Source organism: Lolium rigidum, chromosome 1, assembly GCF_022539505.1.
Source record: "Lolium rigidum isolate FL_2022 chromosome 1, APGP_CSIRO_Lrig_0.1, whole genome shotgun sequence".
Taxonomy (NCBI): Eukaryota; Viridiplantae; Streptophyta; class Magnoliopsida; order Poales; family Poaceae; genus Lolium; species Lolium rigidum.
The window spans coordinates 214,236,110-214,263,884 of record NC_061508.1 but is presented as its reverse complement, the minus strand read 5'-3'; the positions used below and the strand labels follow the sequence as shown (position 1 = coordinate 214,263,884).

The 27,775-nt window shown below is 43.6% G+C and overlaps 3 protein-coding genes across 4 annotated transcripts; 2 read left to right on the top strand and 1 right to left on the bottom strand.

Moving 5' to 3' along the window:
- Positions 1-376: 376 nt before the first annotated feature.
- On the bottom strand, positions 377-2,459 carry LOC124683113 (protein NONRESPONDING TO OXYLIPINS 2, mitochondrial-like). The gene is made up of 3 exons (XM_047217688.1): positions 2,338-2,459; positions 2,107-2,228; positions 377-1,166 (listed from the first exon to the last, which is right to left on the bottom strand). The coding sequence occupies exons 1-3, from the start codon at positions 2,457-2,459 to the stop codon at positions 1,147-1,149; spliced, it is 264 nt and encodes an 87-aa protein (XP_047073644.1). The 3' UTR covers positions 377-1,146.
- A 7,929-nt stretch (positions 2,460-10,388) lies between these two features.
- LOC124689672 (serine/threonine protein phosphatase 2A 57 kDa regulatory subunit B' theta isoform-like) lies at positions 10,389-14,312 on the top strand. 2 transcript variants are annotated; one of them, XM_047223164.1, is made up of 3 exons: positions 10,389-10,642; positions 10,730-12,013; positions 13,520-14,312. In XM_047223164.1, exons 2-3 carry the CDS (start codon positions 10,805-10,807, stop codon positions 13,853-13,855), a joined length of 1,545 nt encoding a protein of 514 aa, XP_047079120.1. In that variant the 5' UTR covers positions 10,389-10,642; positions 10,730-10,804; the 3' UTR covers positions 13,856-14,312. The 2 variants fall into 2 exon arrangements, with proteins under 2 accessions (XP_047079120.1, XP_047079127.1); XM_047223171.1 differs by having other exon boundaries at positions 10,389-10,647.
- Positions 14,313-15,927: 1,615 nt separating this feature from the next.
- On the top strand, positions 15,928-17,795 carry LOC124683112 (inactive anthranilate O-methyltransferase 1-like). Its single transcript, XM_047217687.1, has 4 exons — positions 15,928-16,188; positions 16,617-17,000; positions 17,090-17,356; positions 17,444-17,795. Exons 1-4 carry the CDS (start codon positions 16,114-16,116, stop codon positions 17,786-17,788), a joined length of 1,071 nt encoding a protein of 356 aa, XP_047073643.1. The 5' UTR covers positions 15,928-16,113; the 3' UTR covers positions 17,789-17,795.
- The last annotated feature ends 9,980 nt before the right edge of the window (positions 17,796-27,775 follow it).

Below are 27,775 nucleotides of genomic sequence, written 5' to 3'. Positions count from 1 at the left end.
AATGGTGGAATTGGAAGGTAGCAAGTAGCGAATGTATCAACTCGCTTCTTAAGTAGTATACTGCGTCCTTGCTTCCCTAATTGGAGAAATTTGGACGCGTCATGGACTGGATGTGATGACAGGTAGGCCGGCAAAGTAACATATATACCAGACAAAGATGAGCCGGCCAAATAGAAAACAACGCATAGGACCTGGTCCAGTCTGCCAACTTAACTAAGCAAAATCACTGACATAATGATTGCAAGCCGGCAGTAAAATAATCTGCCCTGTCAGCATGAGATTTCATTTTTAGGAAAAGAACAACAGATCAGGTGAAGTGTGATCAGGATGAGAAATCAAACTCAGCTTTTGTCTTCATGAAGAAGAACCAAACACATTTTCAGATTAGGCACCAGGTACGGTTAATATAGTATAAAAAGGACATTTCAGCCTCCTCCAGAAATTGCTACAAATTGAAAAGAGTGCACACGAACACCAAGCCACCAAACAAAGTTCAGTATCTCTGTAGCTGTGAACTCGCCAAGCCGAGCATCTATAACAGGAAAACATAATCCCTCTGGAGTGCTGTTCCAAGTAGGATGCCCACCTCCCTTCAGTCTTTGTCACCGAGGTAGAGCAAAGTCTAATGAGTTGTTTCAAAACAAAAGAACAAAGCTAAGTGAGAAGAGAAGAAAAAAGAAGAATGCTCCCTACTGAATATCAGAAAACAGCGAATGAAGAACAATAGCCAAAAGAAATTGTAAGCATGTCCACCACGGCACGATTTTGACCTGGGTTTTTGTAATCTGTCGATACTTCTGTTTTGTAGGAATGGCACACTTAAGATCATCCAAAAGCACACAAACAACCCAATATACTAATACTTGTAAGGTTGGGAAATGATTAATATCAGCTAGTGCAATGAAACAAGGTGTCCACAAAACAAACACTGTGTGAAGAAACTGAGATAACTCTGTCACTGCATAGATAAATTAAACAATAGTTCTGAATAGGTCACGAATAGATTATTTCTACAACTTTTTTCAACAAAATTTGATTAATACACAAAATGGCACACACCACTCTTTAGAGCGGAAAGAAAATATCTTCAAACAAGAGACAGGAGCACGTGAGCCACGCCTTTTAACATTATACTCCTAGCCATGATCAGATGCGCTTGATCAAACCTAGCAGGATGATTACCAAAACAGAAATGAGAATGTTGAAACTGCAAGTTAAAAACAAGTAATTGGTCCAATATATTCAAAGTACTCCCTCCAGTTTTTTTTATCATGTAATAGAATTTAAGGTTTTCATAGTTCTAAGACTCGCTTTTGATCATTACACAACATACCGTTTTATAATCGTGTAAATAAGTAAAAAATATAATATTAGGAAAAACATATTTGATGGTATAAGTAAAACTAATAGTATGGTTTGCATACAGCCAAACTGACATGTAGAGGCTAGAGGGTCAATAGACTCCTCAAATCTAAAACACCATTTTAGAATAATAAAATGACAGTAATTTTGCAATCTTGTCATCTCCAACATACAATGAAAAGATGTACACGTTTGGTTAAGGCTCCTATGCAAGAAACAAACACAAGCAGACAACAAAACGCTACACATATCCAGCTAAAGACACTACGCCAAACACCTGTTCTTGAATCCTCTAGTTGCTAACAAACAATAGTGCTTGGGCATTTGTATCTTCTCAGTTTGTTAAATACAAAAAACATAGCGCACACACAGACAGAGAGACATAAATGTTCTACAGTATTAAACATGCAATTTACCAGCAACAAGCATGACAATGCTCTCCAGATCCAATAGAATTCATTAGAATACATTAACTGATAACCCCAAACAACTCTGTCTAATGTTTGGACCAATGTGATGATGTATCTTATGAATTCACGTCATAACTGTTTATTTTTTTCAACGCTGGGGCATCATATCCTAGAACTTACAATTTTCACTGACTCGTCTCTTAACAAAAAATAGCATTATAATTCCAGCTTTAGACACTAGAAAATCAATCATTAACACAAGTACAGAGAATTAGCCTAGCATGATTGCACATTTGAACCGTAGAAAACAAAGAAGTGGCTGCAGAGGCTTCACCTTGAGAGAGGCAGCTCCAGCAGGACGAGTCGGCCGCGATGCACGACCGCAGCCGCGCGCCCGCCACCGCGCTGTGGAGAGGCATCAGCGACTCCGCGCCCGCGAGCACCTTCACCGCGGACCTGAGAGATGGAGCAGCAGGACCAAAAACCTCTCAGAACAGCTTCGCGAATCGCGGCAAACCTAGTTTAGTGGCGAGGCAGCACGAGGATTTGAGTACTCTGGAGCGACCTGCGGATCCGCGGAGCGGCGACGGGCGACCTTGTCGCCGGGAACGGATTCGTGATGCGGGATCTCGACCGGAAAGCCGCCGACCTGGCCGCGGCGGCGGCGGAGCGGCAGAAAGACGCCATCGTATCGTGGTCGTTCACTTCGATGGAGGACGGCGAGAAAAATGAGGATGCTAGAAATGGGCTAGTTAGAGTGTGAGCTGAGCTGTGTGGGCTACTAGGTAGGCTGGGCCGAGCACCAAAGTCTTGGCTGAACTTGAGAGGTTGAGCAAATAAAGTGTCTATTAGGCCGGAAAAAATCCCCTAAAAAAACTAGGTTGAAAAAAATCGTGCAAGTAATGACCTTTTTCAGAATAGATTAAACCTAAAATTTGCAAATCTTATTTGACACTCATTGCGTCGGTTATCGATGCAACGCTCACACTAGTGGTGTGATGGGTCTGGCCTGTTAGCGATGAGCGATCAGGGAAGAGGAAGATGACATGTCGCAACCATTGAGACGACCAGTGATGACGCAGCGACATCGACATCACATGTGAGGAAGGAACATCACAGTAGCCATCGATGAAGGGACTCTTGGCTACGAAGGTAGAGGTGAGGAAGAAACTTAGGGGGTGGGTGCGAGTGTGGTGGGGTGGGGTTTCTAGTGGCATGGCGGTGGTGAAGAGGGAGTGTTTGAGGTGAATTGGTTTTCCCTCTTTCTCAAAAAATGGAAACAAGTTTTTTAGGGAAACGAAAGCAGGTTCTTTTTTTGCAAAAAGGTGAACCTGTATATTAATAATCATCAACAACAGTACAAACACATCCAAAAGTAGTAAAAATTACAAATAGGTTGTTGAACCATATAGCGATGACTACAAGCACTGAAACAAATCGAAGTCGTGCCGCCGCCCTCACCGCTCTATCATCGGAGCCATGCAAATCTTGGAGTAGTAGACATACAGAAAGTCGTCATGCTAATAACCTAAAGGACATGCCCAATAGAGCAACAATCATCGTCGATGATGCAGAAGAGCCATACCTGAAAACCATAACAACGATCACGGAAAAAAAAGACCCCAGACAACTTCACGTGCCCTTCTTTGGAGCTAAACATACCATTGGAGCGAGGATAGGGCAAGGATGATTTTATTCTGACTTTAGGATACCTTACCATCCCAAAGAAAACTTCGAAACTATATAAAAAAGATGGAAACCTCCTGCCGGGGAGAGGTTGTGGCCCGCCACACCTCAAGCACCTCCAAGGGTCACCAGAGGCGGGACGGACCAACTGGGCAGGAGTCTCCAAAGACCTAGATCATCTTGTGCGCCTCCTTTGTGTCCCCATATAGGACGGTACGTCCAAGCATTGAACGGCCAGCCAACGACCGATCTACACTACTGGAGTGCATTTCTAGTCATACCATACCTTATTTTATACCATGATAACACTCTTTAAAATTTAAATAATTTGTGTGTGTTCGCAAAATGTGTGTTTAGAATTTGCAAAACCAAATTCGTAATACACCCACATAAGCAAAAATGACATGAATAGTGTCACAAAAAAGATAAAAATACAAAATAACACTATTCACATAGCAATTTATCTTTTTTTTTCTCTTTGTATATTCCCAATTTGATTATGGAAATTCTAGAAAACAAAATGACAAGTTTACTCAGAAAAAAAAACCCTATTAAGAAACCAAAGTAATAATAATGATACGAAAAGAAAAAGGAGAAGGAAAAAAAGGAAAGGCAATTCTAGGCCGATGGGAAAATGAAAAAAGAATTTACCGAAAAAAAGGATGGGACCTTTTATCGAAGGTTGGAAAGTTCCATTCGTATTCGACACATTCTTCCTCAAGGCTTCCATTTCCGACGTCGATCCAAACCTTCGAAGGCTGCGCTTTGCCAGTTCACATGTCTCACATACTAGCCCCAAAATGAACGCATCTCGCACTAAGTCATAAAATTCTATAAAAAATGGAGAAAGTTTCAAAAATAAAGAAAAAAAGTGAATGAATTTTAGTAGATACAGTATTCTATCAGATTCGAACCGAGGACTTACGTCTTAGCACGACATTACTCTACCACTAATTTTAAAGCCCTTTAAGCATCCCTAGCGGTACGCAAAGAGAGGTCGTGATGATATCATCTACGTCCGTACCGCTCCTCGTGGAGTAGATCCCGCATCCAACCAACCCTTTTTTGACCAGGGAACGGGAGAATTCCCACTACCGCTGGCAGGCCAGCCGGGCCGTGAGCGCGGTGGGAACGGCGTTACGAACCAGAATCAACTGCCTCCTTTTGCTGACCCCTATCTTGAAAAGCACCAGAACTGGCTTTCCCCTATTTCCCTAGTTTTTTACCCGAGATTGAGCAACACCGAAAAGTTCTTGCTAGCCGTCGGAGGCTAAGTTTCTCATTCAGTGGTGAGGTGTTCATAGAAAGCAAGGCCTCGCCCAACGAGTGGCGGATTTGGTTTTTTTGGGGTCTCGCTTGGACGCTGGGGAGATCCATAGATCTGGATAGAGTCTTTCTCGCTTTCGTTGTTTAGCCAAGATTTCCTCTCTAAGGAGGAGCTCGGCAATGAATTTGTTTGGCTAGCGTCCGCTCACGATCACTCCCAGGCAGGCAAACAATCGATTTACCATTTTCTGATCCAAGATGTGGACGTTCTATTCTGATATTTAGGACCAATAGGTACTGGATTCTCTTTCGGATAGGCCCTGAAAGGAGAAGAAAGGCTGAAATGCCAACGGACGTCTGTCTATTCTCTAATTCACCCGATCCCTATCTGCGTTTCGACATCAAAAACAACAAAAACTAGCGCAAACATGTAATAGCGTATTCGGAATTGTAGCCAAGCTCCCCCCATGGGTTCTATACCCGATTCATAACTAGAAAGCTTCTCAGGTCCTTCACTAACCGGGGCTAAAAGCCCTGAAATCCAAAATGCCAAAATAGGAATAAGGCTTGCTATTATTAGAAATGTCCAAAAAATATCATATTCACTCGCATCTTTTAAACACCCACAAATTTGCTTTGATTTTTTTTTGAAAAGTGATATCATGTGAGGTATCACTACAAATTTTCCCGCACCTATTTGTACCCACTATCGAAAAAACGGTAGAAGTGCCCACGACATTCTGGTGTAGCTTTCGTACTCACAAAAAATGGACAGGACAGTTGGACACCATGATACTACATCGCACAGATACTGTTTAGCAAAGTCGCGGTTACAAATTGGGCAATGAAACAGTGGAGTGGATAAAAGCAAACACGGCAATGAATAGTCGCGACAAGGAGAGATCATCGTGGTACATAAATAGACGGACATCTTCTCGAAACAGAAAAGAATGATATAGTACGTACGTGTACTGTACAGAAACGGCCGGGTCGGATAAATATGCCACCACTACGTACGTGAAACACGTTGGCTTTCTGTAGCTGGCTGTATCCATCTGGATCCTCTCGCTGCTTAATTTGACTCGTCCCGGCTGCCACGACGACGACGCCAGCCTTGACACGGCTGGGATGAGACCGAAACTTTCACTTCATCGTGCCGAGAAAAGAACGTGCATGCAGTGCAGTCGACACCGATGTGGCAACCATAACACAGAACCAAGTGTAGAATAATGTTCGAGCTAGGTTCCACACATGCATGCAAATTCCATTGTGGATCGTGCAATGGATGCTGTGTGCTATCATCCGTTCCTTCATTCGTACCGTCCGCCGATCGGGTTCCACTAGATTTATGCGGACCGCCTAATCGGTGCCAACGTACGATTCATAGCGACCGATAGCTACTGGCGCCGTGCGTATCAGGCAATCAGGTTCGTGAGTCCTCACGCATGCACACCCACCCGATCGACCGTCCATTCCACATTAGCTAGACGGCGGACCGAAGCCGAGCGCGCGCATATATACGATCGACCAAGATATGTACAAGCTTTGCCTCATCGACCCATTTTTTTATATACTCCCTCCGTTCCATGAAATAAGTTGAAGGTTAGTTAAATTTTAGATATATTTAGACATTAAATAGTAGTAGATACATCTAAATTTTGATATACTTTCGACGTGTTTCATGGGACGGAGGGAGTATATAAGAAAGCTAGTCACGAGAAGTACAAAGCGCCCAAACAAACAAAAAAGACACCAAGATCCTTAGACCACCACTGCCGACGCACCGCTATCGCCGCTTTCCTATCGAAGCCGGCCTTAGGTTGTTGTGCACATGCCCCTAAGAATCAGCGCCCCAGAGCCGAATTCCTCATCATTGAACACTTAAATTGGTCTGAATCCTCTGGCACCAAACATGTAACACACATATACTGAACGAGATCCACCACTTTGTGGGAGCAGCGACAAGACGCTTCTTTTCGCCCTCCTCAACGCCCCCGGATATAGATTGAACGAAGAGACGAATGTATCTTATTCTTATCAAACGCAACATCATCATAGCCACGATAAAGTTGTTGCCGGTTAACCAAACTCTAAGACCTTACTACAACACCGAGCGTAGGTTGGAGATCCCATGAAGGAGGCGGGGCATATAGCGGCGCACGGCTAGGGTTGGAACCCTGTATCATCGCTTTTTTCTTGCATAATCGCTGACTAGCCTATATATTGTAGGATTACACAGTGGCACTTAGGTTCAACGAAACCTGAATATTGTAGCACCCCAAAATCCGTATTTTCGAGCCTCAAAAATTTTGAAATAAAAGTTTTGCATGTAGAGGATACGCGTATATATGTGCGTGCCAATTTTATACCCAAATTCGAAAATATGTAGCTTAGGCAAACAAAAATCATAAGTTTCAGATGAATATTCTAAAGGAAATACCCCCTCGTAGTTATTTTGTAACTTAATGGTCCGAAAACGATGTAGCTTAGTGCTAGACTAAATTTAATCAGGTTTCGCAGAACCTAGGTTCCAAAAATTCCCTTTATATATATATTGAGCGTAGCTGGTTAGATACATTCAATTATGCATTTACCCAATTAAACTTTTTTTGCTTGCACAACTTAGATAGTTTTTTCTAGAATGTTCTCTCTTTCTTATCCCTAGCTTGGAAGACAGACGAAAATTTGCTTCAGGGTACAGTGAAGGACACGGATTAGGTTTGCAAAAGCAGTTGGGCACGCAGGTACAGTAGCTAGATAGTCAGGCAAGGCGCCGAACGCAGGCCTTTGCTTTATCGCATCGCCGTGAAGGTGACCTGGATATCTTCCCCTGTCTTTTCTTTTCCTCCGGCCATCTGTTCGTAACAGTGACACCAGAGGCAGGTTATCCATACTATCTAACCACTTCTTCTGCTAAACTTTCCCCTCACTCACCGTCTCCATCCGTCTCTCTGTTGCAAGCCGATCGCCATTTGTCTAGTACAAATCCACTATGCTGCTCTTTGTTTATTTTTACGAGTGCTAGGAACAAATCCAGCGGTTTAATCAGCTGGAACAACATCGAAACCTTCAGAGCCTTTTGATTTGAGGGAAGTTTTAAGAGAGGGACAGAGAGATTTGACCATCCATAATGGTGCCCCATCATTTGTTTGGATGAAGTGACACAACGTAGAAGTATTCATTTGGCCACCTCCGGTCTTTCGGTCTTTCAGGCCAGTTGTAGGCGTGCAGTGCTGGGCCAGTGCCGCATCATTAGTGCGATCTAATCGTAGATTATCCGCATGTGTTATCCATTTTAAGGAGTTTTTTTTGTCACTTGTTCTTTTGGGTACCTGCAAAGAGTACACCAAAGCGACAACGCATGTTTTACTCATCATCTTGGCGCCCATACTTATAATCTTTTTCTCAATGGTGCGTCTTCATATATTAAGGTTGTCAAAATGGTCAAATATACAATTCAATTTTTCATATTTTCTATGTCTTTTCGTAGTAAAAATAATAATCTGCCGAACGGACGCTACAAATTCACCACAACTAACATGACTCTTTCGCCGAGTAATATCCCGATTCATGCAAATACACCAATGGTGTGCCCAGAAACTTTTTTGAGAACATGCAAATAAAAAAAACAAAGTTCATATAATATGCTAATTACTCATGAAAATTGTTGAAAAATATGACACGGGGTATGATGTCGGGTATGATGTCGCATGACCCGGCAACTCCGAGCACCTGGCCGGGTAGGACGGACACTAGATCCGCCATGAATATATAGAACGCCATCTATCTATGGATCAAGTAACTTAAAGTACACCAAATTCCTTCGAAATCATCACCTCAAGCACCATCTTTTGTAGTCTTTTCTTAAAGCCTATGGTGAAGAAATTACAAAAGACCAAACATGTATAAACTAAACAATTTTGTTTGTCTTGGAAAGTTGCATGAGGCTCCCACCGTAAACATATTGCGGCTAGGGCATCATCCCTTGCAAGGAAGACTACCAAACTTCTTCTTGAATGTCTTATTGTCGGGGCGACCGGGAGAACAAAAAATGGAGAACCCCAAACTTAACAACATAGCCTAGGACTGCCCAAAGCATCGAATGACAACCCGCTAGATCTAGAGCCAAGCAGTAATAAAGAATAAAGAGCCGACCCGATTAATAAAACTGAGAAAATTAATTCAGAAATAAATTTTTTTGAAGCTCCATTGTGGAATTCAGACCTAACCATTCAAGGAGAAGCAGTGGGAATGACGGCGTCTAGTGATGCCCCTATCGTCTAGTGGTTCAGGACATCTCTCTTTCAAGGAGGCATGGGGATTTGACTTCCCCTAGGGGCAGGGAGTATTTTGAAAGAAGATTAATCATAGATTATAAAAATCCTAGAATAAATTCTTCCTGGGTCGATGCCCGAGCGGAGCACAATTCCTAGTAAAAGAAAGTACTAAAAAAGGATTTTCCAATAAAACTATGGAACCCCCGAGTAGTTGCGGTTATACCTGTTCCGCAGGAATAAGCAAACTCGCTATTCACTCAGTTTATTTTCCATAATAAGATTATGTAGGAGAGATGGCCGAGCGGTTGAAGGCGTATACCAATTCCTATTACTAGTAAAAAGATACATATTAAAATAAAGAGTTTTCTTTGGCCAGAATCCACAAAATTTATGTGGAACATTAAATAGCTTGTATCCATAGAACATCTGGCGTAACATAGATAATAAATAAATAGGAGCATAAAAACCTACTTTTCGAAGATATCTTCCTTCGCTTCGAGATCGGACATCAATTGCAACATTCGATAGACATCTTATTGGGATAGAGGTACATAAATAACGCCCCCCCCCGCGGATTCACATGCTACATTACAATACCTCGCTCCTTATACGGGAGCAGACTTGGCTAAATATTTTATGTACGACATACTATAATAATTTATGATGATCTCTCCGAACAGGCACAAGCTCTCTTTTTTGATTTGACATGGAAAACAAAACATCGGTTTATGCTAGGCTAGCCATGTACATGACATGAATAAATCATCAATATTTTTATTCTTTGAAGTATGTGATGTCTCCCCAGTCGAGGCCTCGCCGCTACCAGCTAAACCCAAAATCGAAAAAACTTAGACACCACCATAATCCTTAATTCATGCCCCTCCTCGGCCTCCCGATGCCGCCACTGATGCTAGGGAACTTAGGGAGAGTAACATGAAAAGGCAAGTGATTGTCTCATCTCACCGGCGTTTAGAGTTTTCCCCTTCCCGATATCTTGGTGATCAACCATATATGTTGAGAGAAAATGAACACATTTGGATCAACTCAACTTAATGAAGAATATTTTAAGCAGCCTACAGATTAGCAATCCGCCATAATGAATAGTAGTGTAAACTTTATTTTGTGCAGATGAATTTTGTGTTTTTTTTTTGGCGTTAATTTTGTGTTGAGTTGGGTGTTGGGTGCAACCTAAAATGTGCACCAGAATATTTACCAGCCACCGACCGAAGCTACCCATCTTGGATTTGGTCCAATAATTTTTCTTTTCTCTTTAATAATTTTCTCTCCCATTCTGGCTCCGCTTCGCCCACCGAGTGCCTTCCTCCTCCCACTGTTCCCCCAAGAAGCGACCCGAACGAACCCGACCGGCGACGCCTCCAGCCCTCCACCACCACCACCTCCTCCTCCTCCACCACGAATTCCCCACAGGTTTCTGCAGGAATCCATCCAGTCTGTGCCCTCTCCTTTCCGCCCGGGGCCAATTCGCGTGGAAATTTGGGGGTAAAAGGCGCGATTTTTTCGCCTTTTGCTTTACCCTCTGAGCCCCATCTTCCCTTTTGACCCCCGCGCGGCTCTTCTTTTTATCGGTTCTCGCCGATCGGAAAGGGGCGGTTTCGGCTCCGGAGGCGTCGATTTGATCTGGTGAGGTTCGGTTTTACCCTATCTTTTCCGTGTGATGCGTGGATTTCCTTTTTTTTCGATGCTTCTCACGGCGCGTGCTTTGATCAGGTGGAGAGATGATGGATTTGGACGGAGTTTTGTAGCGCGGTCTGATCGGGGGACGACTTGTTTCGTCAATCCGTTATGATCAAGCAAATCCTGGGCAGGCTCCCCAAGAAGCCGGCCAAGTCCGGCGAGAAGGATTTCGCCGGAGCCAGCTCCTCCCTGTCTAGTCCGACGTCTGATGCAAGAACCACGACAGATTTGACCATGTCTAGCAGGATTGGCAACCCGAACAATTATGCCGCCGCGGCCGCGAATCCCGGCCAGAGTTACGGCAACAAGAACACTGGTGTTGGTGCGGGTGCCAGCAATGGTTTTATGGCCCCGCCTGTTTATGAGGCGCTTCCGAGCTTCAGGGATGTGCCGCCTTCGGAGAAACCTGGCCTGTTCCTCAGGAAGCTCGGCATGTGCTGCGTGGTGTTCGACTTCACGGATCCGACAAAGGATGTGAAAGAAAAGGAGATCAAGAGGCAAACATTGCTTGAGCTCGTGGATTATGTCACCTCTGCCACCGGGAAATTCCCAGAGCCTGTTGTGCAAGAGGTCGTCAACATGGTATCCACAAACTTGTTCCGGGCCCCGAATCCTGCGCCAAGGGAGAACAAGGCACTTGAGTCATTTGATTTGGAGGAGGAAGAGCCTGTCATGGACCCGGCATGGCCTCACCTGCAGATTATCTTTGAACTGTTCTTAAGATTTGTCCAGTCTCCTGAGACAGATGCAAAGATGGCCAAGAGATATGTCGATCAGAGTTTCATTCTCAAGCTGCTTGATCTCTTCGACTCAGAGGATCCGAGAGAGAGGGAGTATTTGAAGACAATACTTCACAGGATATATGGGAAGTTTATGGTGCACCGTCCATACATCAGGAAGGCGATTAATAATATATTCTACAGATTTATATTTGAGACAGAAAAGCATTATGGGATCGCGGAGCTGTTAGAGATTTTGGGTAGTATAATCAATGGTTTTGCTTTGCCACTCAAGGAAGAGCATAAATCGTTTCTAGTCCGAGCACTGATACCCCTCCACAAACCAAAATGTGTTAGCATGTATCATCAGCAGCTCTCATACTGTGTCACTCAGTTCGTTGAGAAAGATTGCAAGCTTGCTGATACTGTTATAAGGGGTTTACTCAAGTATTGGCCCATCACAAATAGTTCAAAGGAGGTGATGTTTTTGGGCGAGTTAGAGGAGGTATTGGAAGCTACCCAGACAGCAGAATTCCAGAGATGCATGGTGCCGCTTTTCCGACAGATTGCCCGGTGTTTAAGTAGTTCACATTTCCAGGTAAAATATACTCCCTCTGTTCTCTTTTAGTCTACATTCTACAAATTTTTAAGACCAATTAGAAAGTCATTTGATACTACTACTTTGATATGTGAACAACCAATCCAAGCTACATGAAAATTAATGACATCCAATAGAGAGAGTAGGACTGCTTTGTTTTCTGTGTTGTTGATTACAAAACTAAAATTTAGACTGGAACAAAATTTTAGTCTAAGATGTAGACTAAAAGAGAACGGAGGGAGTAAGTGCAGAGTGCCAACCAAACCGTACACATACGATATTTACTTGTTAATAGCTCATGGAAGGTCTCATCTCAAAACTATTGTTAGTATTGTGACAGTGTTTGCTTGTGCCATCACTTTATATAACTATAATCATGGCAAGTGAACTGACCTGTAGCAAATGATAGGTATAAAGTGTGCACTAGTTCTGTTCATGTTGGAACAGGAATATTTATATTAGCCATTTCCTGATCAATGTAATTACTTCATGATTAACTCCTTGCCAGGAGCTTGTTGATTTTAACTCGGCCCTGAATAAGTATTTTTTTTTGCTACTTCAAACTTATCTAAGTCTCAAAGTTCTCAACTATCTATATCTGGAGAGGTTGAGGTGGGATAATGGTCCATGAGAAAATATTGCAGGAGTTGGGTTTACTGAATCAATTCATGCCACGTTTCCCTTATGAACACTTACATCAAGAACTGTGATATCAGTATTAGGAAGCATACATCAACTTTATCACATTACTCTGCTATGTAACTGTAGCTGACAAATATTGAATCTAGATTGATGGTGCTTTGTATCGACAATTAAGTCTGCCAGTATTGAATTATCATATTCGTGTGTTCATCGTTCTAATAGCACTACCGCCGTTACGTCATTTTCAGATAAGAACCTAGATATGATTAGTTTCACAGCTTCATAGTGCACCCATTTACCCTTTATATTGTAAAAATATAATCACTTCTACTGATAGCCAGTCACCACTTCGCCGGAGTAAGATGGTCAAAACTTTATGGTCTCTTATGGATCTTGTTATTTCGTGACATATTAATGTATAATTTTTGTTGATGGGGTAGTTGAAGAAACTGTTATGTCCAAACTGGTTTCTATGTATTTCATATTGTCATATCATGATTCATAAGGGACTCTTTCTGTTGGGTTGTTGGATCCATGGTATATTATGTTCATGAACAAGCTGATTTCATTATGTTCCCAATACAATAGATCCTCAAATTATCATACATACTATTAACTTTCTAGGAAGTCCTGGAAGGTAGACTTCTGTATTGGTATTTGGCTGTTTACGATGTGTCATTGAATGCATTTTGTAGGCAGCATTGAAAATAATCATCTGTACTTAGTCTTTTACCCCATGATCTAAAATTTGGTGATGTTCAGGCAGTAGGACTGTAGGATAAATCATGCTATGTTCCCTTATGATTCAGTGCTACTTGTTCAGTATATAAGGTAATGATGCATCCATTCTTCTTTATTTTACAGGTGGCAGAGAGGGCTTTGTTTCTATGGAACAATGACCATATTGAGGGTTTGATCAAACAAAACAGTAGGGTGCTACTGCCCATTATCCTTCCTGCGTTAGAACGAAATACAAAAGGTCATTGGAACCAGGCAGTTCAAAGCTTGAGTCTTAATGTTCGCAAAATATTCTTGGACCATGACCCTGCACTGTTTGAGGAGTGCCTAAAGAAGTTTCAGGACGACGAAGCTCAGGGAGCTGCGGTGAGATCAAAACGTGAGGCTACATGGAAGCGCCTGGAGGAAATTGGATTGTCAAATCTGCAAGCAACGAGGCCAGAGGCAATTGTCCACCAGTAGAGTTCTTCTACCTAACTTGCCTTCTGACTTGCATGTGAGCCGCTCTTTCGCAGGATGGAGTTAAATCGCTGACATGAATGCGCACGGATGAGTGCTTGCCTCTGTTACCTGTTCCTGAACATCTTACAGGCTGACATGTAAACACAACCTAGATGGTGAACTGCGAAGCTTTGGCGCTGCTCTTATGTTCCATCTGTTGTTGCAAAATTGTCAATTCGGGTCCACCACTGTGGAACAAAGGAAAGGAGGCAAATTACCTGTCCTGGATTACATGAGCTGTATTTTCTACATCAGGTCAATGTGGTGCTTGCACTTGCTTGTTGAAGGTTATTTTGCTGAAATGTAATGCGTTATGTATGAGCAACTTCTAGTTTTGTCTTGGTAATATGAACTGGTGTACATGTTTCTGTTTCAGTAGATGTAACACAAAATTTGGAAGCGCTTTCTTTTTACTTAACATAATTGTGCTTCTGATTAATGGCTTGCATCATGAGATCATCCTTGGATGACCATCATAAAAATAGTCTTGGTAATATGAACTGGTGTACATGTTTCTGTTTCAGTAGATGTAACACAAAATTGGGAAATGTTTTTTTTTTGTTTTGACTTAACAGAATTGTGCTTCTGATTAATGGCTTGCATCATGAGATCATCCTTGGATGACCATCATAAAAATACAGATTGTTGAGGGTTTAGGTTCTCAAATTGATCATAACATGTTAGTAAAATATGACACAGATGATCAAAGACCAAACAAATTCAGTTTATCTGATTGCTTGACCACTGAGGATGTTGTGGGTGTGGACGTCAGGGACAGCTGAAGATGAGATATTGGAGGAAACCAAATCCTGCGCCACAACAGCTAGCTAAAGATTTGGTTCCGTCCAAATCTCACATTCAGCTTCCGAGGTTCTTGCAAGTTGCAACATTTGGTGTCTGACACATGAACATGAGATATTGGAGGAAACCAAATCTTGTCTCACTCTGCAGTCTGCAGCAAAGATTTGGTCCCATCCAACACTCAAATTCATCTGCCAAATTATCTGATGTGGCTAGCCTGTGTAGACAGCTATGAAGATGAGATGTTGGTGGGAACTGAACTCCTAAAGAAATGTCTCGGACATGGAAGAGTTCAGTTTCCTACAACTCTTACTTTCAGAGCTATCTCATATGTTTTGGCTTGGAAAATTCAGAGGTATGGCTGGCCTTTTATAGACCAGATCAACATCAGTTCACTGCTCTGCTCCATTCTAATATTCCTCAGCATGAGCTCTGCATGCTCAGGTAAACGGTTTCTGAAAAGTGGCTCTGCTTTCCAACAAACTCTGACCAGGATTATCCTTGCTATGCCCTTGCATTTCAGATACTTTTACTCCCTGCAAACTGAGACCAGCTAATTACATGTACAAGGTATTGTAACACAGATTTGTTTCTGAAGATTCAATTCAATGAGGAGAATAAGAATGGGACTGAATCACACAGATTGCTCGAGGCCATGTTAGCGTGGATCTGAACTACTATATGGAGTAATTCGTATGAAGAGTATGTTACATAGTACGGGGATAGAATAAGGCGATACAGAAAACGGCATTTTCTCCATGTAATAATAGGCCCGTACGTATCCTTAGGTACTCCCTCTCTCACAGTTTATTAGGCGTGCGCGTATTTTTAGGTCGCAAATTTGATCAAATTAGTATTAGTTATATGTTATAATTATATTATTAGAAAGTTTAGATGTTCTATTTTCTAATAATATAATTTTTACATTATATAATTTAAATTATATAGGCAAATTGGCGACCTAGAGATACAGGGAAGACTAGCAAACTGAGGCGGAGGGAGTTCCCGGCCGTTTTCTAATTTATTTTCTTTATTTTAATTCAGAAAAAGAGATACTTGGGGATATGCATATCCCATGCGTATTCTTGCGAATCCCCGTCGTGGTGTAGTATCTTTCACCGATTTGGCACTTATGCGCCTTATCCCTGCATCATAATGGTAAGATATGCTTAGAGGTTCCAACATATTTTGGGATTTTCCAACTTATTTTCAATAAGGGTATTGATGATGGTGGAAAGAGCTGGAAATAGCCCCGAAGATGGCACTATATCCATGGGTCTGGATTTGTCTGATCTGAGCCTTTACCATTAGATTCAGTAGGCCAATAGCGAACAAGTCTTATTTGGAACTCATTGCCTTGCTACCCTCGTGTTTGTAGATCTAGAGGCTAGCCTTAGCTTGCTGCAAGCAAATAAGCCATGGCCTCCAAGCAGACGGTGTTTATGAATCAAGGAGAAGGGGAGACAAGCTATGCTCGCAACTCCAGCGCCCAGGTATGTCGATTCTCTCATCTTGATTAATTCATCAGTCTACGGCGGTCCGCCCTTTGACGCTTGGCTTCTCACAACCATTTCAACAAGAATTTATATATATAATTGCGTAAGTGGGATGCTATGGCTACTGGATGCACACGGCTCCAGATGGTCGCTCAGGATATCTTGTGCCAGGCTGGCTGGCGGCACAATAGACGGATACAATGAAGTGTAGTCCATTTTTTCTTGTTTTCTTTCGCTGGTTGATTCTTGTATCGATCCTTGGCGATGCCTGAATTGTTTTAACTTTGTAATGATACTCTATTAATAAAAGGCCGTGTGCATCATCATGATGCAGAAGCCGGGGTCATATTCCCCATTTCGAAAAAAAAAAATATAATTGCGTAAGAATAGAAGAGTTTTTCTGAAGAATTACAACTCGGTTCCAGGGTGGTCTGCAGAAGAGGATGAAGCCCCTGATAGAAGCAGCAATTAAGGACATATGCACCTTGTACCCCAAAAAGATGGTGATCGCGGACTTGGGATGCTCCTCTGGCCCAAACGCGATAGCACTGGTATCGTTCGCCGTCGAGGCCATTAATAACCAGTGTGTTCAGTTCGAACAGCCACCGCCGGAAGTGTGCGTGCTCCTCAATGACCTACCTGGCAACGACTTCAACGCGGTGGTGAAGGGCCTAGTCACGCTCTCTGAAAGCAACAAGCCTGGATTAGTGACCGTGGGGATCATACCAGGGTCATTCTACGAGAGGCTCTTCACTAGTGGCTCAGTGCATCTTTTCTGCTCGTCCAACTGCCAGAATTGGCTCTCAGAGGTGTGAGCTTGATACTGCTCAATCGACCGATTTTATTTGAATTAACTCGTCGATTTGTAAGCAAACATCTATCATATATCCTTATATAGGCTCCTGAAGATCTAACGAGGAACTTGGTCCCCGCGTACGATGTTGATGAGCATGCTAGGCATGAAAGACTCCACATGGTCAGTGAGGCTTATGCCCGTCAGTTCAGGAAAGATTTCACACTTTTCCTAGAGCTGAGAGCCAAGGAATTAGTCCAAGGAGGCCGGATGGTTGTTTCTCTGGTAGGGAAGAGTTCTGATGATCGCACTCCCCAGTTCCTTCACTTGTGGGAAATGTTTGCTAAGATTCTATGTGTCATGGCCTCAGAGGTACCTTTCCAGTTTAGCATATCAATCTATTATTTTTAAATGAACACACTTATTTGAAGTCATGATGTGTTAAGCCATGATTGACAGGGCGTGATCGACAGAGCAAAGTTTAATTCTTTCTACGTGCCTCTGTATGGACCTTCCGACAAAGAGCTGAGGGAGATCATCCAAGAAGAGGGCTCCTTTTCAATCAGTGACATGCGGGTGCACGACCGTTCAAGCAGTCTGAACAATCCTAACACCACTGCAAGCTGGGTCGCCAACCAACTGAGAGCCGCGTTTGAGCCCATAGTTGTGCAGCACTTTGGAGAAGTGATGGATGAATTTGTGAGGACCGCCGAGAGACGCTGGAGCGTGGAGGGAAGCTTGGAGGAGGAGCTGGCGAGATACCCGCGGGCACAGCTGGTCGTGTCGCTGGCCAAGAAGACATGATGATGTGCCAGGAAAGACATTGCTTTTAAGGGAACAATGTATGTCAAATATATGTGCCCTGGATGTTCAAATATATTGCACAAGCAATTTCGAATGAAATTATCATTAATAATGATTAGTATCTCAATGTTGCCCATGAACTTGCTCGGCAGTTGTGAGTTCTTACTTGGATATATTAAAACAGAAACAGATCATCAGTTGGTTTTGGCTGCATGTTTTCAGGGTCATAATGCGAGTCCTTAACCTTGCCCCAACAACGGTAAAACAAGAGTTAAGTACGGTGATTCTTTTGAGGACCACATTTGACTGTTAGCCTTTGAAGTAGGGCCTAGCTTTAGTCCCTTGATCAAACAAAGTGGAGTGCAAATTCAAGAGTATCCGAAACCAGGAAAAACAAGTTATGTATACATGAACCATGTTGACAGCATGAATGGTAGGGTTACACTTCTGTCTTGTGTTGTCAGTAAATGTGTCGAGGCGACTGTACAGCTCGATTATATTCAAGTGCCAGCAGACGGCTTTCAGGTGCAGATATATGGTGTATAGGCTTCATGGAGAAGTGCCGACACTCCCTCTCTTTTGTAGGATGTGGTGTCTGTTCAAGTCTACTGGTCAACCATGGCCCATAGAAACCGTCGAGCTGGTTTGAAAAATAGTGCTACAGAACTACAGAAGTATGTCGATAGGTAGCACAGGACAGGGTTTAGTTTATCAAATTGAACAGAACATGTTAGTAAAATATGGCCAAAGACCAAACAAATGCAGGTTCACTTATTTGTTGACTGGGGAGGATGGTGTAGTGTAGGTGCGAACATCAGGGACAGCTGAAGATGAGATATTGGAGGAAACCAAATCTTGCGCCATTGCTAGCTAAAGATTTGGTTCCATCCAAATCTCACATTCAGCTTCCAAAGGCTCTTCTCAGGTGTTACCCGACTCTCACTACTTGCAACATTCGGTGGTGTCTTGCCTGACACATGAATATCAGATATTGAACTAAAAGAATTCTTGTCTCGCTCTACAGTAAGATTTCGTCCCATCCAACACCCTAATTCATCTGGTAAATTTCTCTGTGACGCTAGGCTAGCTAACACATAGCTGTGAAGATAAGAGGTTGGAGGAATTTAAACTCCTGAATAAATGTCCCAGACATAGAAGAGTTTAACTTCCTACAAACTCTACTTCCAGAGCTAAGGCAGATGTTTTGGATTGAATTTTTTTTAGAGCTATGGGCTATGGCTGCCCTTTTATAGACCAGATCAATACCAAGTTCTGGCTCTGCTGAATTCTGATATTCTCCAGCATGAGCTCTGCATGCTCAGGAAAAGGGTTTCCGAAAAGTGGTTCTGCTTTCCAACAAACTCTGACCAGGACTATCCAGTATGCTTGCTATGCTCTTGCATTTCAGATGCTTTTTACTCCCTGCAGAACAGGAATGCCATGAAAAGAGCATAGCAAGCAGATAGCCATTTTGTTGGAAAGCAGGTCCCTTCATGGCATTTTCTGTCTACAGATAGCCATTTTCAATTACGAGTACTTTTCTGTCTGAAACTTCAGATTACGTTTATTCACAAACAATATGTCGAAACACAACAAAAATTTCTCAGAATACATAACTTGATAGATGTGATTCACTGGAATGTTTTCAACATTTTCTGGGAATTTTGAGTTCAAATTTTAGGATAGAACTTGAAATGCTCTCGGTTCACAAACCGTATATGTCAAAATTCATTGAAATTTTCCCAGAATACATAACTCAATAGATGTGATTTACTGGATTTAAAAAAAAAAATCTTGGAAGTCCGAATTTTGAGTTCAAATTTTAGGACAGAACTTGAAATGCTCTTGGTACACAAACTGTATGTCAAAATTCATTGAAATTTTCCCAGAATACATAACTCAATAGGCTTGATTTACTGGATTTTTTTCGAATTTTTCTGGAAAGTTCAAATTTTGACCAACAATTAGCATCATGCAACTATAACAATGGAAAATCCATCTACTAGTAAAACCAAGAAAGCATTGTAGAGTTCACATCACAAACACTTAATTTGGTTGTACCATATCATTTAAATTCGGTGGCAACAAGTACTACTGATGAAACGACAATTGTTAGCTCCCCAAAATGCATTTAGGTCTTCCCGGTTGTGTTTGACCTCAAAAAATTGTAGTTAACCCCCAAAATATATACCCAAAAGACTATAGTTAGCTCCGGAAGTACCGTGTAACCAACATCTAGACACTTGTACAGATTTTCACCATAAATACTATCATCAACACAAGTAGCAGGAGCTGTGAAGAGTTGTGTAAAACTCTCGATGACATTGTAGTTTTCACTCTTCACATTGGATTCCTTCTTCTGGCCATCATCCTTCAATTCTACTTCAGGTTGTACATCATCTTTTTTCTTTTGTTGCTGCCAATAAAAGTTTAATTAGTTAGTTTATTAATAGATGACAACATTTTTGATTCATGTCAAGATTAGAACATACCTTTGCTCTTTTTATGGTTGAAACAGGATGGTTTAGTTGCCTTCCGCTTGCCCTTACACAAATTATCAAGCCAAGTTTTCTTTCTTTTCAATTTTTTGATTGAACTTCTTTTTTCTTCAGTCGTGCAGCTCACCATTCCTTCTTTGCTTGTCCAATATACTTCCTTCACGTGATTCTCTAGTCCACCTCTTCAAGATATAATGTGTTAGCAATATTTTTATGTTTATCGTATCAAGAAATTTAAGTCCATCTTCACACAATAATCCCGTCCTTTCAAACTACCAATATTAAGGGATCATCCTCAAAAGTTAAATCACCAAGCAATAGTAATGTGTTAGCATATAGTTGTTTAGTTTAGAGGATCACCTATCACTAAGGGCTCATCCTCAAAAGTTAAATCACCATGCAAACTACCAATAGTAACAATATATTTGTTTCCATCCAATACTTTAATGCACGCAGCCATTAATCTTTCAAACTCACTTTGGAAAGCTCCAATACTTTAATGCGGCTGTCGGTGGCTGCGAGGAGCCAGCGGAAGCGTGGCTGGCGGGCAGCGGCTGGGGTTGGAGGCTGCGATGCTGAAGCCCTCTCTCTCCTTCCGCTACTCAGTCGTAGCTCGCCTCTCCTCCGCGCACTAGAAACCATGAAACACAATTTATTTATGCAGTTTATTAGTTAAATTTGTGATGAAAATCCTCGCCGGAATAAAGCATTACGTGTGAGTTTAATTTTTGATCAATATTATTAGGAATATATATTAAGAATAATTCTTTAGAGTGCTTAAATCAAACACATGGTACATTAATTTCTCTTATAAAGGAAACATGTGGTATCACATGTGTCAAAAAAACCATTTTCCTAAGCCATAGTGCCGCCATCCCTTGCGAAAGCATACGCCCCTCTCAACTATGTCGCTCCCAATAGGCAAGCGAAGGGTCCCTTCATCCTCCGCCCGCCATGTCGGTAGCAAGAGGGCTTCGATCAGTGATCCGTTTTCATCGCCGAATTCGTCTCGACGAGGGCTTCGAAACTAGATCCTATGTTGTTACGTTTCAAGATCTTTTTTTCCGTCCTATTAGTTGCCAGATTACGTTTTCATAATTACTAGATTAGCATCGAGTAGCTATCATAATGATTATGCATATTTATAGATGGTGTACTACATATTCTGATACATCAAAATGATTTACATAATTTAAGAGTGAGCTTTGAAGCCCATGTCCAACCAACTATGTGATGACATTTGTCAACAAAAAAATTGTATCATGAATATTACATCGATGTAGAATGACGTACATCAAACTAATGAACACGTTATTTTAATCCGATAATTAAGTCGCGAATAATCTAACAAGTATATCACAAAAATCTGGCAATTGGTGGCAACTAAATCGCACACGAAAAATATGTGACAACAATCTAGCAAATAGCGAAAAACGAGTTTTTTTTTTCTAATCCAGCAACTAAAGTGTTGGCAATCAGGTAAGTACGTAAAAATAATCTGGTAGTTGCGGACGAAATTTTTTTTTGTTGAAACATACCGACATGAGATTTACTTTCGAAGACCTCGTCGCGAGTAAGCCAACGGTGAAAACAGATTGTGAATCGGATCAACGGTTCGGAAAATTAAACTTTTTAAAAATCTCTATCTCTACTATATAAAAAGGAGGAACTGGTTCTGTTTCCTCCGGTCAAAATTTTCGTCCTACATATTTTCATCTGACTTTTTTACCCTCCCACCAAACCACATAATACACACGTATACCACGATACCGGTTCCTTTTACCTCGTCTCGCGCAATGTTGTTTCCTTCGTCTCGCTGGTCTCCACTCCACACACGCACAAATGGGCCAAGCCCAATGAAACACAGGTAGTCGCGACCCTCCCAGACTCCCTGCCACGCGTGCCGGCCTTGGAGAAGACCGCAAACCCTCGCGCTCCCCCCTCCAGTGAGCTTGGGTACCCTGGCGCGGCCTTCGGACGGCGAGGTAGGGATGTAGGGTTACCTCTCCCACATGTCGGCGCGTGGCTGCACACGTACTGCCCTGCACGAATCGAGGACGCCGACGCCCCTGTCCTCATCCTCCTCCGGTCGCCGTCCCCCGCATGTGGCAGCGGTAGGTCTTCGTTCCAAGATCTATGGCAGCGCGTGATGTCAATCTTGCTTCTCATCTTTCTACCAGACCGTCTGTTAGTTAGCTATCCACCGCCGGCGTCTTCCTCCTTTACCATTACCCATCTGATCTATGGAAGTGAGCGATGTTGACGGTTCATGTTCTTCTCCACTCCCCATTCTCAGATCTTGAATTTCCCGTGTGTTGATGTGCCTATTAACGCTTTATTGTCCTTAGTTCTTCCTCCATGATTGGTGTTGCAATAATACATTCATGCTTTTGCAGGCCATGACTGGTATAGGAATCTAAACAATATAGGCTGATTATTTACGTGACAGTTTCAGATAAGGATGGGGACGCCATGAGGGAGCACCGCATTCGCGCTGATGCTGACGGCCGGTGGCAAGGCCATGAAGAAACTCTCTTCCTCGTATAGTACTGCCTTTCTCCCTCCTACTGCTTGTCATCTTCATCGAAGTGTCAGAAAACATTTGCAAGGTCATGCGCCATCTCACTATTCAGGCCTGCAAATTGATACATTACAGTTTACTTGGTTGATAGATAAATGCATCCGTTCTTTTGTGTGGATGTGAGAACTTGGAGGAACTTTGGATAGTGTTCTGAATTTTATTTGGCTTGTTCATGCAGATGCAGGTTTGTTTATGACGATATGGATATCTACAGTGATGTCCATCCAATGGTTTATCTTGCGCAAGTAAACTGCTTTGCAGGTTAATATATTTCAGAAATTGGATGATAGTTTTATCTGTATATCAGTATAGGTACTTGGAAGTATCATCATGCCCACTGTCTTTGTCCAAAATCTGCAAACTCTGTGTCACTGCTATTTATACTCTACACTATATGGGAAACTATTGTAGAGTTTCTGGAGAAGCATGATTGCTCAAAATATCCCTAGAAGGATTGACGAAGCATATATTTACTATCAGGTAATGTCGCATATTTCATTTTTTCCAACTTGTGATATGTACCTGTTTTATTAGTCAGGATGGGTGCAGGGGACGTAGTTCAGGATTGCAACGCTCAGCTACATTTTAGTTTTACTGTGTATACGTACCTACGATATGTAAGGTGATTGCGGTACCTAGGTCTGCTAATCCTTGGTTAATGATTTTAGCCAAAGATAAATCCAGAAATAATGCCCGATATCTAAGTTGAAGCATGGAGCCTACTGGACCATGGTCAGTCAAAAAATTTAGATTTTTAATTTTTGGTCCGCACCATTCCATCTTTTTCTCTACAATTTATGCATCTGCATACTTTGTTGGAAAGTTTGATTGCTTTTACGAATGCATTAATTTCTTGGTCAATTGTTCTCTTATCAACTACCTCATGTATAATGATATGTTCGAAAAACATTGATTTTGCCATCGTGTTATCCCGCAGTACTACAACTAAATTCTCGTACCACTGCAAGTGACACTGTGGGCCTGCCTCCTCTCTTTTCCTTAGAATAGGCTGCATCTTTGTTTATTTAATTCTATCTCTTTATTATGCGAATATCCAACAGGGCAAGCTCTTGATAGGCAGGACACACATGAGCAAGTCCGTCTCCTTGATACCGTTGAAAGAGTGCCTATGCAACATACAAATCTTGGATAGACCTTTGAGTTCTGCAGTAGCTACAAAGTAAGTTCTCACCTTCTCCATGTTTTTTTTTATCTGAGAAGATGAACATGCTTGCAAGGGATTATTCTCTTTAGCTTACAATAACTTCAGTCTGGATCTGGCATTTCACTATCTTTGTTTTATCACTTGCAGGAGCTGCATACGTGCTTAATAGTAGTAGATGGCATCAAAGTTTTACATACTGTTGGCATAAACTCAAATTCGAAGTTTACAGTAAAGTTAACGGACGTTAAGAGAAATCTACTTGAATAGATACAATAAGACGATATAATAGGGAAGTGCTTGTTCTGTTTGAACAAAACCAATGCGCACATTCTGCTTCTTATGATGTAGCCATCTCACTATGCTACAGTATGTGCATAATGACTATCCTTAGCTACTCCACCCTAATCCCCCTATGCATGCTTACCTAATCTTTAGCCTTTGTTAGGGAAAAATAAGGCATTCATACATACAGTAGCATTAACTCGGTTTTCTCTCTGTTGTTAATCGGTAATAATGGTGTGGAGATATTTGTCTGAACTTATATGGCTTTAACTTTGCGAAAAACGTGATTAGATTAGTTTCTCTTACATTTTAATAATATGCTCCTGTGAAACATGTCAGTGAAGGAAATCCTATATTTTCGTATTTGTAGGTTGCAATTATTTTGGTGTGGTGTTGTAAGGATGAATGGAGGATCTATGGTCCACGGACCACGCTGAGATAAGGGAGATTATGCCTCAAATTCATTCATCTGTGAGATGGTGGCAAAGTGTTCTACACTGTATTTCGCCAATCCACTTTCAGATGTAGAAATAGATGCAATCAACTTAACTTTATAAAAAAGTATTTCAATATTTTTAACATAAATTATTTTATATTTCTGCTCTTAAATTGATAGCAAAGCCTATTTTAATATTTATCTTTTATTTTTGAAGGTACACACTGAGGTGAAGTGACTAAGACAAAAGGAAAAGTTGTAAGAACGTGGGGAGCTGACTTTGGCTCAATTGGCAAATCTGATGGGATATAAGAGCATCTCCAGTCGCGTCCCCCAAACCGTCCCCCAAAGGGATTTGGGGCGAGCCGGACAAAAAAAGCGTTCCAGCCGCGTCCCCCAAAGCCCTTTTTTGTCCGCCGCGCCCCTATACGGTGTCCGGCGTCCCGAGCCCGTCCCCGTCCCACAGGGGACGCACCGGGCACGCCGGACACAACGAAATGAGAGGCGAGGAGGCGCGGGGCCGACGCGTCGGCCGGCACGGCTGATTTTAACCTAACCGTCGCCTACCTCGCGACGGAAGTTATTCGCGCGCTGGCGGCATCTTTGCCTTAATGGCGACGGAGGGGCGAGCGAGACGTCTCGTCGGTCGCTGCGCAGCCTCCACGCGTCGCCGGCGTTCGCACGCCACCGCCCGTTCCCGCGCGATCTTCCCGCCTCTTCTCGTCCGTTCCCGCGCTTTCTTCCCGACGCCGGCGTCTATAAAAGGTCTCCCGGCTCATCAATGGTAGCCACCACACCCCGCCGGCAACAAACACGGCCCTCGTCGCTCCACATCCGTCTCCTCCATCACCGGTGGCAATGGCGAACCGCCCCGGCGATGGCCACTTCCTCCACCGCCGTCTCCTCCATTGACGAGCCGGCAGCGGCGTGCGGCACTCGAGGAGGCACTCGAGGAGGAGGCCCGCCGGCCGGCGTGAGGCGCGACGAGCGGCGGATCTAGCGGCGTTCTCCGCCCCCGCCTCCGCAGCCGAGGAGGCGGCGGCGGCAGCGCGTGGCGAGAGCGAGCAGTGCGACACCGTTGCGGCGTTCGACGCCTCGACGGGACAAGAGGCGCGACGGCGCCGCACGGGAGGAGATGGAGCGATGATGGGTCGACGAGCGCCGGCGCCGGCCGCGATGAGCGGCGAGCGCCGGCTCCGTGAACGGCGTGACTCGATCGAGCGCCGGCGGCGTGAGTCGATCGAGCTCCGCGAGCAGAGCGACGGCGGAGGAGCGTCGGCGACGGGAGTCGGCGCTACGGCGCTATGGGGAGGCGGGCGGAGCGATTAGCGGCGGCCGACGCGTTTGCGGCGGCGATGATGGAGGCGCCAACGGATGTGGAGGAGGAGGCGCCAATGGAGGAGGAGGCCGAGGCGGAGGAGACCGAGGCGGAGGACGACGACGACGAGTTCGACCGGTCCGACGACGACGCCCCGCACCCGGACGAGACGGCCGATCGGCAACGCGCCCTCGTCGAGTCCTTCGAGTCGGAGAAGAAGCTCCAGGACGACGCCCGTGCCCGCGAAGAGGCGCAGATTCGTCGCACCGTCGAGCTCTCCCTCCGGGCGGCCCGGCGAGGGAGGCGGAGGAGGACTATCGGCGGGAGCGGCACCGTCCGGCCACCGCCGAACGCAAGGAGAGGAGGCGCGCGCAGAGGAGGCCGCGGCGTAGGGAGGCGACGACGGGCGGGGGCCGTCGAACGCGCCGCCGGCGATCGTAGTCTAGGTTTAGATGAAATCTAGCCGTTTTCATTCAAACTTTGTAATATATAATCAAAATTGAATGAAAACCTTTATTTTCGTGCACAAATATTCATTTGGGGGCGGCGTTTGGGGGACGCGGCTGGGGAGCGACGTCCCCCAAACACGGCACGAACAAAACACGTCCCCCAAATCAAAAGAATCTTGATGACGTGAGCTTGCATGCATGCTCACAAGCATGGTACTTGGGGCAGACACGTATCCTTTAATTGATCACACAGAAGACTAATTAATTACATGCATGTGTATTTGAGTGGGTAATTAATTAGATGCATGTAATTAGTTGCATGCATGTTAACCGCCGCACAGATTTGATTTTATGCTGCGCCGCCGAGTAGCAAAGTCCATATTAAAAATGTTAGACTTGGCACTGATGGTCCTAATAAATAGGAATTGAGATTTGTTTTTGACAATAGGATTTGAGAGTTGGTGGAACGGAATAGAAACCCTAAACTCCTAATCTCGAAACGGCGGCCGCCGTCACCAATGGAGGGTGGAGTACCACCAGGCTGGGACGATCTTTTCAGCGAAAAGTGCTTGGCCGTGATGTCTGAGGAGGGCAAACAAGTAATTTTGAGCATCATATCCAAGGAGCCTCAGTAGCGCCGGAGGTGGCAGCCCCAATTTAATCAACGGCCCCGCCGAATCACATGGGGATGGTGCACGCAAACGCAAACCCGACTATGGCTACGACTTCGTTGGCAACGAGTAGGCCAATACCAAGATGATCCCAGCACCGGGGATTTGCATCGCTGACGATCCAAACTTACTATCCAGCAGGGATATTCGGCAATCGGATACTCCCAGAAAAGAAAGCTCTGGGGCCAATGCGACATCCTCACTGTGAACTCAAGGCGAGGTGTCCTCATTCCCCTAGTCCGATGCTACATATCTTGGATGTTTTCGTCAAATGTTTTTCAAAAACACACCTTGGAAAGGTGTATCAATCATATAGAAGAAAGCCAAAGAAGACTGAGTTATGCTGCCAACAAGAGGTGGCAGCTCCCCTACTCACGGCTACTCTCCCCACTGCCACAGTCTATCTACTGGATCAGGGAAACCGAAAGCTTCCGAGCGGAAGAGCTTTGCCCGGTGCCACCTATCATACTCTAACCTGATATTTTCCCTAATGGTCATCTGCGAGGGCGCCACGCTGTTGAAGACCACGTCGTTGCGGTGTCTCCAGATGCACCAGAAGACAAGAATGATGGTTGTCCACATATCAC